The sequence below is a fragment of the Galeopterus variegatus genome, unplaced genomic scaffold, assembly GCF_000696425.1.
Source record: "Galeopterus variegatus unplaced genomic scaffold, G_variegatus-3.0.2 Scaffold8299, whole genome shotgun sequence".
Taxonomy (NCBI): Eukaryota; Metazoa; Chordata; class Mammalia; order Dermoptera; family Cynocephalidae; genus Galeopterus; species Galeopterus variegatus.
The window spans coordinates 32,057-45,158 of record NW_007734410.1 but is presented as its reverse complement, the minus strand read 5'-3'; the positions used below and the strand labels follow the sequence as shown (position 1 = coordinate 45,158).

The following is a 13,102-nucleotide window of genomic DNA, read 5'->3' as shown; positions in this document are numbered from 1 at the left end:
GCCAGTGAGCGGGAACCGGTCCGTATGTGGGATCCGAACCCTCGGGCGGGAGCGCCGCCGCACTTCCCAAGCGGCGCACTATCCAGTGTGCCACCGGGCCGGCCCTATACTTCTTCTGGTTTTTTAGTGATTATCCCACTGGGTTTTTAGTTACTAAATTTTTAGTTACTTTATTTAATTTTAGTTACTAAATATTTCATTTCTACTTAGCTTTTTCTCAAGTGTGTTTGTCACTTTTATAGTTTTATGTTTCTTTCTGATGTCCTTTGACTTTTTGGTTTTGGTGGCTAGCCAGTACAGGGATCTGAACCCTTGACCTTGATGTTATCGGCACCACACTTTAACCAACTGAGCCAACCAGGCAGCCTCTTCTTTCAAACATTTTAAAGTTTGTACTTTAATTTTTTAGAGAGTAAGGAGAAACATTTTTAAATCTGAGTCTAGTAATTCCAGTATCTGAATAGTCTTAAGGGACCAGATGTTGCTGTTGCCTCTACTGATTCCTTCATGTGATGCCTTTTTCACTGAGCACTTTGTTATCTTTGAATGTGTGCTGCGCATTACCCTTGAGAAAAGTTTCCTGGGGCTTCCCATAGGCCTTTGATGAAAGGGGCTTCCTCCAGGGAGGATTCACGTTTGCTGCTTTTTGTGTGTGTGTGGCTAGCCCTGTACATGCATTTGCTTTTGACAGATGTGTGGGGCACTCTCAAAACCAGAACCTCTTTCAGCTAAATTCCCTGCTTGAGTTTTCTTGTACTACCTCTGAGATGCAAATCTGGCCTACTATTTCTCAGGAAGACTGGACTTGGTTTACAACCTCACAGGAATTTTCTCCTGCACCGGGGAGGAGTGGTTTACATCTACTCTAACCTTCCTCTGAGGGTGTTGGGGGGAGCTGGGTATACCTGACCTTTAAACTCTGCTCCACCATTTTGTGATGTGATACCCTGATGTCACTGAAGTCACCACCAAAGAAAGCCTTCACCAAATATGTTTTCTGGACTTTGGACTTCCCAGCCTCAGAAACTGCAAGCAATAAATTTTGTTTTCTTATACATTACCCATTTCCAGGTATTTTGTTACAAGCAACAGAAAAAGGCTAACAGAGCTCCCCTTCATTCTTCACTTAAATGTGCTTCCCAGTGTTGCCCTAAGCTCACCTCTCTCGTCATTCAGCACAGTCCAAGTGAGCAGTCACTTCCCCTCCCATCCCGAGGCTGCTGCCTCCCAGATCTTCACTTCCTGCACAGCACAGCCTCCTCATTTTTAAGCCCGAATATGCCCAGCATGTGGACATCTACCCTTCTTCCCCGGCACATCCCTCTTCCTCGCTCTCTACATCCAGTCTGTTACCAAGGCCTGACAATTCTTCCATCAAATACTTGTGGCATCCATCCTCTACCCCCCTCTCCCTAAATCATTCCTCACCAGGACAAATTCATCTCCACATCTTTCCCTCAACCCATCCTCTTTAGTGTTGCCAAGGTGATGTTATTATGATGTAAATCTGATCATGTTATTCTGTTTAAAACTTGCAATGGCTCCCCACTGCTTACAGGATGAAGTCCCAACTCCTTCAACTTAGCAAACGAGGCCTTGCGCCATCTAGACCCTGCCACCTCTTTAGCCACATTCCTCAACCTCGCCATTCCCCTTTGTATACAACAAGTCCTCTGTTTCCTTTCTTTGGAAATTCCCTGTGATTTACTGAGCACCTACTTTTTTTCAGGCAATGTGCGTTATTTTATCTGATCCTCAAAATAACAATATGAAGTGGTTATTATTATTTTCATTTCACAGATAATAAAACTGAGGCTGAGAGAGATTGAGAAACTTGCTCAAGGCCATTCAGCTATTAGGAGCCAGGGCTAGATCCCACCCAAGAGCACGACTCCAAAGTGCACTAGACTGTTCTCCACCTGATAAACTCCTACTCACCATTCAAAACTCAGTTCTGCCATTACCTCTTCTAAACTTTTCCTTAACTTCGCGGTCTGAAGTTCAAGACCCTTCCCATCTGCGCTCCTTTGCCCATCATATGGTAATAATTGCTTTACCATTTCCTCTCACTAAACAATGCACTTGTGTGGAGGAGAGGCTGGGTTTTCTTTTTCTTTGTAGTCCTCTTAACACGTACCAGGCATGCGGTGGGTCCTGAATAAAGGCTTATTGTCCGGAATTCTTGGCTCTGCTACTAAGTAGCTTGTGTAAACTCAGGAAAGTTACTTCACCTCTTTGTGCCTCAATTTTCTCATCTGAGCCTGTTTCCTGATCTGTAAAGTAGGTATAGTGGTAGCGACTATGGAGAGTCACTGGAAGGACGAAGGCAGAATTTGTCTCTGTGCTGGCACCCTGCTGAGTGAGCACTCAGTGGTGCTTATTGTTACACTGCAATATACCCCTTCCCAAGGGTCAGCCTCTGCCTCCTGCCCTTTGGCTACACATCTTTATGAAATTTTTCATCAGGGTCAACTGGGACCTGGCTCCTGCCCCACCCAGTTCTGTAAGGCTGAAAGGTGTATGGCAAGAATAAAGACCCCTCCCTGCACCCAGATATTACTGCAGTGTTGGCAGGCTGGATGGTTAGAGCTGAGGGGAAGTGGGACCATCCGGTCCTGTCCAGAGAAGAGAAAGAAAGCATGTGACAGGCTCACAGGTCTCTGAGCTTAGCCCCTCCCTGAGTATGGGAATGACACTCCCACGTGCTTCTGAAGGGCACCGAAGCTCAGCTCTTACCCCCTCCCCAACCCCCCTCCAAACTCATGGCAGGAGGAAGGCACCCCAAACCCCTGCACCAGTATGCCAAATAGCATTCTTAGAATAATAAGAGGCCAGTAGCCCCATCCTGAGAGCCTCCATGATCACAGGAGATAGGCAAGGACTGTGTTCTTTGTGCCTCTTGGGAGTTAATCACCAGAACAACCATAGAATAATAAGAGGCCAGTAGCCCCATCCTGAGAGCCTCCATGATCACAGGAGATAGGCAAAGACTGTGTTCTTTGTGCTTCTTGGGAGTTAATCACCAGAACAACCACATGCCACACTCAGAGTGAATGGCAGAAACAAAGAGGCTTGTCTGGGAATTAGAAATTAGAACCCGGTAGCTCTGGAATAGAAAAACTGAACCCAAAGACGATTGTATTGTGCACTCACCAGAACTCTGTAAAACGTGCTTCAGTGTAATTACCAGAAGACATGAGCTCACTGACTTTCGCAAGTTGTATTAGTTTGCTAGGGCCGCCGTAACAAAGTACTGCAGACTGGTACTTAACAACACAAATTTATTTCCTCACAGTTCTGGAGGCCAAAGTCCAAGATCAAGGTGTTGGAAGGTTGCTTTCTTCTGAGGCCTCTCTCCTTGGCTTGTGGGCGGCTGCCTGCTCCCTGTGGCCTTACGTTGTCTTCCCTCTGCATGTGTCCGTGTCCTAATTTCTTCTTCTTATAAAGACAGCAGTCAGATGGGGTTACTGCCCTCCCTGAAAACCTCATTTTAACTTAATTTCCTCTTTAAAGACCCAATCTCCAAATACAGTCACATTCTGAGGTCCTGGAGGTTAGGACTTCAACACACGAATCTGGGGGACACGATTCAGCCCATGACACAAAAAAAAACTCAGGCAATTCAACATCGAACAAAAACCTTCCCAGTATAGAAAAACTTATATGTTACAGATTCTTTTCACGCTTTTCCACTGCTTTCATCCTCTCAGCTGTGAAAATCAATAAAAGTCTCAGAGTTTTAAAAATACCTTAACAGTTTTGACATTTAAGAAGTTTCAGTGCTTTAGCTAGCTCTCAGATTTGCCCAGCTTGATATGATCTTATTTTTCAGAGGAGGCAGCCTCTATTTATCTCTTAGTCACAGCTGGCCTTCTGGAACATCCTTTCTAGCATTTGAATACTTCCAAGTGGTGGGAAGGGCTGTCTTTTACACTGGAACATTATGAGTCATCTAGCTCACGCAGGCATTCCTCTTCATGAATGACTGACCTACCTGACTTTTTACCAGAAACAGATAATCTAGTTTTGCATCAAAATTACTTTTTTTAAAAAAGGTGACCTACCACATATCCAAAGAGATAACAGTGCATAAAAAAGTTGCTTTAGAAGGAGAGCAAGAGACCTAGGAGGGCTTCCATTACTAGCTACAAAACTTCGAGAAAGTTACCTAATCTCTTTGATTATGTTTTATCATTTGAAAAATGGGCAGCTGGGTTACAGTTCTTCAATCACTTCCTGCTACAAAATTCTAAGATTTTAATATAAATCAAATACACAGCTTTCATCACACTGGCATCCTTCTAATTTACCCTAAAAATGAAGATTATTTCCTTAAACTTTGAATTTAAGCCTAGTCGCCCAAACATGATCCATCTGCAGTAATCCATAACAATGCAGAATTGTAGTGCATGGAAGTGACCAGATCTATAGGACACAAGCACGAACATGCTGCAGTGGTATCAAAACCGGCCCCCAGAGCATTTCTCTTAAAAGCTTTTCTTTTCTTCCTTGTGCTCATTTACATAGCCTCTGCATACATAAGGGTTAAGAAGCCAAGCTGAGCCTCCCTCCTGTTTCCGCCACTCTCCTAGTCAACCTTTGTGGACAAAGGCAGTCAAAGAGAGACCATGCTGGTTATTAATCTGTGCTCTTGCTTAAAGAAGATGGCATTATACATGTACCTGGTCAAGGGCCCAAGTCAGGTATTTTAATATTCCACTGAAGGTTGGCTGAGATTACTATCTTTGAGTTTTTCCTTAGGAAATACCACTGATCACAGACTCCCTGACGTCAGAGACCCTGTCCATCATGGAACCCTGATGTCTGCCTCAAACCACCTCCTAATCCCGTGTCACACCCCCCCCGCCCATGACCTCCTTGCACACACCTGCATTCCTTCTCTTCCTTTAAAAACCTTAAACTTGAGTCAGTCACGGAGGTGGGCTATATCCCCTGCCATCATTCCAGGCGTTACTTTTGCCTCACTGAATTGTTGGCTCTTGGCGTCACGAGCAACCAAACTCAATGAGATCTTTACTGCTCGGTTACAATATCAGAGTTAATAGCCATGAGTCTGCCACTAGACTTCCCACCTCATCCAAAACGGCCCTTTTGACTTGACCTTCAAGCTCCTTCAATGTCTTGTGGAGTTTTGGACTTTCAAAGGTCCCTGTTTTCCTATACTTACTACTTTTTTTTTTTTTAATTTATAAGAAAACAAAATTTATTTCTTACAGTTTCAGAGGCTGGGAAGTCCAAAGTCCTGGGAACAGAGTTGGTGAAGACCTTGGTGGCGACAGTGACCCAAGGGTCTCACATGGCAGAAAATAGTGGAGCAGAGAGAGGACAGACTCTTCAGGCTCCCCTTTAAAGCCCTCAGAACCATACCCCTGACCTCAATTATTAATCCATTCACTACTGCAGGGTCCTACAATCCAATCACCTCATCAAGGCTCCACCTTTCAATGACCCTAATAGGATTTCCCACCCTCTTAACACTGTCACAGTAGGAGTCAAATTTTGGGGGGACACAAACCAAGGCAGAGTAGTTATCTTCCAAACGAGTACTGTGAAAAAATAGAATGAGAATGGAAAAATTGTCAGTAGAATGGGAAATAAAAAAAGAGAGGGGATAAAAATATAGGAAGTGCACCAAATGGAAAGTAAAATAAGCTGGTAAAAAATAGCCCAGCTATTTTTACTAGTTACCATAGTAAATGTAAATGGGCTTAATACTCCCATTAAAAGACCAAGACTGTCAATTTGAATAAAGAAAAGCCGTATACTTGCTGTTTATAAGGTAGAAAAATAGAAAGGAGACAGCAAAAAAATCGACCTCTACATCAAGAGCAGGTTTTAGTAAAGGATAAAAACTGAGAAGGGCTCCTCTCGCCACCAGTAGAGTATGGCAGGCAAAAGGGTGTCTCCTGCAGGCTGAGGATTTCTTTTCTGGACAAAAGGACCAGAAGGGGCAGAAACAATAGAAGAAAGGTGGACATAAAAAAAGGGCAGAAGCTGGTGTCATCAGAACAAGGAAATGAAACTCAGTCATTCATCTTGTTCTAGTCCAATGGCCTCATTAAGATGGTGGTCCTCCTTAAGATGGCAGTTCTGGCCTCCTGCATCCATCACTGTTTACACCTAAATCATAAAGATAAAGAAATATGGAACATAAAAGGATGGGAAAAAATGCCTATACTTACTACTTCTTAGATTTCACAAATATGTATTAAAGACCCCAAGATATGGGAGAAAACCTCATGCAAGTCAAATACAAGACCAAATGCTAGATGGCATTACAGAGGTATAAGGCACTAAGAGATTTCTGGAAAGGAGAAGATTACTGCAGAATGAGGTGTAACTGGGCTCATGAACAATCTTATATTCTCAGAACTAATCTTTGGTATAAATGGTCTGATGTTTAATAAACTTTCAGTGTCCTTGGAAAGCTTCTTCGAACTCATTTCTTCACTACGAGTTCTCTGATACTAGTGAGGTAAGCTTGGATTGGAAGCTCTTCCATGTTCTCCACATTCCTAAGGCTGTTTTCCAGTATGAATTCTCAGATGATGAATCAGACCGGCTCACCAACTGAAGACTCTCCCACATTCCTTGCACTTACAAGGCTTTTTCTCCAGTAGGAGTTTTCTGATGAGAAACAAAGGCTGACCTTCCTCCAAACAGTTTCCTGCATGCTTTGCACAAATAGGGTTTCTCTCCAGTGTGAATTCTTTGATGCTGGATAAGTTTTACATGTCCACAGAGTGCATTTCCACATGTGCTACACTTGCGTGGCTTCTCCCTATGGATGACCCAATGTTGCCCCAAGTTTTGGTGCCAATCGAAGGCCTCCAACAGTCATTGCACTCATAGGGCCTCTCTCCCCTGTGAATTCTCTGTGCCTATGAAGACTTGAGGTCCACTTGAAGATTTTTCCACCCCCTTCACAGTCATTTGGTTTCTCTCTAGTGTGCATTCTCTAGTGGGTAAAGTGTGAGGCTCAAATGAAAGATTTCCCATACTAAAAACATTCAATGACTGTCTTTCCAACCTAAATTATCATATACTGAGTGAGTTTTCACTTTCCTCGAAAGCTCTTCCACACTGACTATATTTTTCTCTTGTATGAAGAGATTACATAATGTTGGGTAATATCTGGAATCTGGTTGAAGGTTTTCCCACATTTAGTATATTCATAGAATTTCTCTCTAGGACAAATATTCTTGTGTCTAATAGGATCTGAGCTGCGCCAAAATGCTTCCCCACATTCCTTACATTCATATGGTTTTTCTCCAGTGTGAATTCTCTGCCATTCCATAAGATGTAAAAGTTTTCCCACACTCATTACATTCAAAGATTTTATCTCCAGCATGAATCCTATGGTGTTGATTGTGTTCTGAATCCTGCTAAATACCTATGGGGTTTCTTTCCCATAGAAACGGTCAGATGTACAATAGTCATTGAGCTCAGACTGCAATTTTTCCCACACAAAGTTTCCCCAATGCTGCTCCAGGTTGATTCCCTAATTGCAGACAACTCAGGCATAGTTGTGTGTTTCATAGCCTATGAGCATCTTCTCAATTCAACAAATGATGATTTCACTTCTGCAAAATGTTTCTGTTTTTCAGTTAACATCTTGTTCTCACTCCCAGTCCCATATACAGAAAAAACAGAAAATGGAAAAATCATCAATTCCCTTTATGAGGAAAAGGGAAACTACTGATTGGATAGCCATGGAATTTTAGATGCTAGCTGTGAAGTTTAATTCTACGTGTCAACTTGACTAGATGAAGAAAATCCAAGAAACCTGGTAAAGCTATCTTTTCAGGTGTGTCCATGAGGGTGTTTCCAGAAGAGATTAACATGAGAGCCTGAGTGGACTGGGTGGGAAAGATTGGTCCTCAATATGGGTGGAAACCATCCAATCTGCTGGGGTCCCCAAGAGAACAACAGAAAAAAGGTGAATCACTCTCTCTATCCACTGGAGCTGGGACAAACCCTTCTCCCCTCTCCACGGACATCAGAGCTTGACACTCTTCAGCTTGTGGGTTCCAGGACTTACATAAGAGACACCATCAGGGGCCGGCCTGTGGCTCACTTGGGAGAGCGTGGTGCTGACAACACCAAGTCAAGGGTTAAGGTCCCTTTACCAGTCATCTTTAAAAAAAAAAAGACACCATCAGCTTCTCTGGTTTTGAGGCATTTGGACTTGGACTAAACCACACTACTGGCATCCAGTTTACAGATGGTCTATTGTGGGACTTCTCTTCACAATCATGTGAGATAATTCCCCTAATAAATCCCTCTCATATATTTATAACATATCTTATTTATTCTGTTTCTCTAGATAACGCTGGCTAATACAGATTTTGGTACCAGAGGTAGGGTGTTGCTTATAACAAATACTTGAACATGTGGAAGTGGCTTTGGAACTGGATGTTGAAGAAAGGCTGGAAGAATTTGGAGGAGCCTGCTGGAAAAAGCCTATGTGCTGGTGAAAGTTCAGAAGACAAGAAAAGCGGGGACAGAATACAATGGATTGGATTGTGTCCCCCCAATCTCATTCCTGCTGTAACTGTGAGGGTGGGAAATCCTATTATGGTAATTGAAGGGTGGGGTTTTGAAGAGGTGATTAGATTGTAGGACCATGCAGTAGTGAATGAGTTAATAATGGTGGTCAGGGGCATGGCTCTGGGGGGAGAAAAAGAGAGCATGTGGGAGTTTCCCTCTCTCTGCTCTGCCATTTTCTTTTTTTCTTTTTTCCTTTTTAAAAGATGACTGGTAAGGGGATCCTAACCCTTGACTTGGTGTCGTCAGCACCACACTCACCCAATGAGCTAACCGGCCATACCTATGTAGGGATCTGAACCCATGGCCTTGGTGTTATCAGCACCACACTCTCCCAAGTGAGCCACGGGCCTGCCCTCTGCTCTTCCATTTTCTGCTATGTGAGACCCCTACATTGCTGTAAAGCCACCACCAAAGAAGACCCTCACCAGATGTGTTCCCTGGACTTTGGACTTCCCAACCTCAGAAACTGTAAGTAATAAATTTCATTTTCTTATAAATTAGCCAGTTCCAGGTATTTTGTTACAAGCAACAGAAATGGACTAATTCAGAAAATTGGTACCAAGAGTGGTCCATGTCGCTAAGGTATCTACTGTTAAATTGAGGGCATTGGTTGGGAAAGAATGGTGTAATGGATTGAATTATGTCCTGCCAAAACTCACTGTAGCCTGAATTGTGTCCCCCAAGTTTTATTAGAAATTTGGACCCCACTGTGACTGTTAGGATGGGAAATCCTATTATGGTAATCAAAAGGTGGGGCCTTGGAGAGGTGATTAGATTATAGGACCATGCCATAGTGAATGGATTAAAAATGGTACTCATGGGCATGGTTTGGAGGGCTTTGAAAGGGAAGCATGAAGAGTCTGTCTCTCTGCTCTCTCTGCTTCCACAATCTTGCAATGTGAGAACCCTATGTCACTATCACCACCACCAGATGGACTTTGTACTTCTTAGCCTCCAAAACTGTAAGCAAATAAATTTTTTTTTCTTATAAATTACCCAGTTCTGTGTATTTTGTTATAATCAACAGAAACAGACTAAAACAAATGGAATCCTACAAGCTGGGATGGGGACATATGGGAAGACCCTTATGAAGCTGGGGACATGGAACCCTTAAATTGCATTGAGTTTTGTTTGCCAGAAATTAACTCCCCACCCCCATCCCCAGAGAGAGTGGCTTTCCCACCTCTGTGTGAGGGGAATAACTCTGCATTGCCTAAGGAAACAGTAATGGCTTCCCCTGAGGCAGTCACTGAGCCAGGCAATGCTGATTCTCCTCAGGACCCACCCCACCATCTGTCTTTGATTCTAGACCCATAACTACACTTAAGGCCAGGCAGGCCCTGAAAAGTAAGGTGCAAAGTGTGACCCATGAGGAGGTGCATTACATTCCAAAAGAACTACATGAATTTCCTACTTCATGCAAGCAGAAACTGGGAGAATATATATGGGAATGGATATTAAGGGTGGGGGAAAATGGTGGAAGGAACATAAAATTGGATCAGGCTGAATTTATTGATATGGGCCCACTAAGCAGAGATTCTTCATTTAATGTTGCAGCTTTGGAACTTAAGAAAGGTGCTAATAGTTTGATTGGTTGGGTTAAGTATGAAACAAAAGATGGCCCACTATGAGGGAGTTATAGATGCCTGATCTCCCTTGGTTAACTGTACAGGAAGGGATTCAAAGGCTTAGGGAGATTGGAATGCTAGAGTGGGTTTGTCATGTAAAACCCATTCACCCACACTGGGAAGCTCCAGAAGACATACCTTTTACTGATACTTTGGGAAATAGATTTGTGAGGGGAGCCCCAGCATCCATGAAGGGCCCTGTGATTGCTCTTCTCTGTAGACTGGACCTTACAGTAGGAAACACAGTCAAGCAATTGGAATACTTAAATGCAATGGGACTAAGTGGATGCCAGGATGGCAGGGGCCAAGTGGTGGCACTCAACCAACAAAGGCAAGGTGGGTATAGTTACCATAATGGACAGCAGAGGCAAAGCAATAATCAAAATAGTTGGACTCGTGTAGATCTGTGGCATTGGTTAGTCAATCAATCTGTTCCTATAAGTCAAATAGACAGGAAGCCTACTAAATTCTTACTTGATCTGTATAAGCAGAAAACTTCTGAGTCAAGTGAACAAAAGTCTAACTCAAATAATAAAAACAGAGAGTCACAACCTCTCAATCAATTCCCAGATTTGAGCCAGTTTGCAGACCCAAAACCCCTTGAATGAAGGGATGGGCAGGTCCCCTTGTGGAAGCACCCTGGTACACTAACAAAATTTATACTATTAATATTTCTCCCATCCTTCCCCAAAGAGACCTGTGGCCTTTTACCAGAGTAACTGTGCACTGGGGAAAGGAGAATAATTAGACCTTTCAGGGACTACTGGACACTGCATCTGAATTGGCGCTGATTCCAGGAGACCCAAAACATCACAGTGGTCCTCCAGTTAAAATAGGGTCTTATGGGGGCCAGGTGATTAATGAAGTCTTAGCCCAGGTCTGACTCATTCTGGATCCAGTGGGTCTCCGAGCCCATCCTGTGGTTATCTCCTCAGTTCCAGAATGCATAATTGGAATAGACATTCTTAGAAGCTGGCAGAATCCCCACATTGGTTCCCTGACCTGTGGAATGAGGACTATTATGGTGGGAAAGGCTAAATAGAAGCCATTAGAGCTGCCTCTACCTAGGAAAATAGTAAATCAAAAATGATACCACATTCCTGGAGGGATTGCAGAGATTAGTGCTACTATCAAGGACTTGAAAGAGGCAGGGGTGGTGATTCCCACCACATCCCCATTCAACTCTCCTATTTGGCCTATGAAGGAGACAGATGGATCCTGGAGAATGACAGTGGATTATCATAAGCTTAACCAAGGAGTGACTCCAATTGCAGCTGCTGTACCAGATGTGGTTTCATTGCCTGAACAAATTAACACATCTCTGGGTACCTGGTATGCAGCTATCGATCTGGCAAATGCCTTTTTCTCCATTCCTGTCCATAAGGCCCACCAGAAGCAGTTTTGTTTTCAGCTGGCAAGGCCAGCAATACACCTTCTCTGTACCACCTCGGGGGTATATAAACTCTCCAGCCCTATGTCACAATTTAGTTTTCAGGGATCTTGATCACCTTCCCCTTCCACAAGACATTACACTGGTCCATTACATTGATGACATTATGTTGACTGGACCTAGTGAGCATGAAGTAGCAACTACTCTGAACTTATTGGTAAGACATTTGCATGTCAGAGGATGGGAAATAAATCCAACTAAAATTCAGGGGCTTCTCCCTCAGTTAAATTTCTAGGGGTCCAGTGGTGTGGGGCATGTTGAGAAATCCCTTCTAAGGTGAAGGATAACTTGTTGCATCTGGCCCCTCCTACAACCAAGAAAGAGGCACAGAGCCTAGTGGGCCTATGTGGATTTTGGAGTCAACACATTCCTCATTAGGGTGTGTTACTCCAGCCCATCTACCAAGTGACACAAAAGGCTGCTAGTTTTGAATGTGGCCCAGAACAGAAGAAGGCTCTGCAACAGGTCCAGGCTGCTGTGCAAGCCGCTCTGTCCCTTGGGCCATATGACACAGCAGACCAATGGTCCTTGAGGTGTCAGTGGCAGATAAAATGTGGCCCAGAACAGAAGAAGGCTCTGCAACAGGTCCAGGCTGCTGTGCAAGCCGCTCTGCCCCTTGGGCCATATGACACAGCAGACCAATGGTCCTTGAGGTGTCAGTGGCAGATAAGGATGCTGTTTGAAGCCTTTGGCAGACCCCTATAGGTGAATCACAGCGAAGACCCTTAGGATTTTGGAGCAAGGCCCTGCCATCATCCACTACTCTCCTTTTGAGAAACCGCTCTTGGCCTGCTACTGGGCCTTAGTAGAAACTGAACACTTGACTATGGGTCACCAACTTACCATGTGACCTGAGCTGCCAATCATAAACTGGGTGTTATCTGATCCAGCAAGTCATAAAGTTGGGTGTGCACAGCAGCAATCGATCATCAAATGGAAATGGTATATATGTGATCGGGCCTGAGCAGGTCCTGAAGGCACAAGTAAGCTACATGAAGAAGTGGCCCAAATGCCCATGGTTCCTCCCTCTGCTACACTGCCTTCTCTTCTCCAGCCTGCACCTATGGCCTCACGGGGAGTTCCCTATGATCAGTTGACAGAGGAAGAGAAGGCTAGAACCTGTTTTGCAGATGGTTCTGCATGATATGCAGGCGCCACCGGAAAGCGGACAGCTGTGGCATTTTCTAGGACATCCCTGAAGGACAGTGGTGAGTGGAAATCTTCTCAATGGGCAGAACTTCAGGCAGTGCACCTGGTTGTGCACTTTGCTTGGAAGGAGAAATGGCCAGATGTGTGATTACATACTGATTCATGGGCTGTAGCCAATGGTTTGGCCAGATGATCAGGGACTTGGAAGGAACCTGATTGGGAAATTGGTGAGAAGGAAATCTGGGGAAGAGGAATGTGGATGGACCTGTCTGAGTGGGCAAAGGATGTGAAGATATTTGTTTCC

General features: G+C 44.0%; 1 protein-coding gene across 1 annotated transcript; it reads right to left on the bottom strand.

Moving 5' to 3' along the window:
* Positions 1 to 6,584: 6,584 nt before the first annotated feature.
* On the bottom strand, positions 6,585 to 7,281 carry LOC103608321 (zinc finger protein 781-like). The gene is made up of 3 exons (XM_008592768.1): positions 7,139 to 7,281; positions 6,697 to 6,802; positions 6,585 to 6,611 (listed from the first exon to the last, which is right to left on the bottom strand). Exons 1-3 carry the CDS (start codon positions 7,279 to 7,281, stop codon positions 6,585 to 6,587), a joined length of 276 nt encoding a protein of 91 aa, XP_008590990.1.
* Positions 7,282 to 13,102: the final 5,821 nt, after the last annotated feature.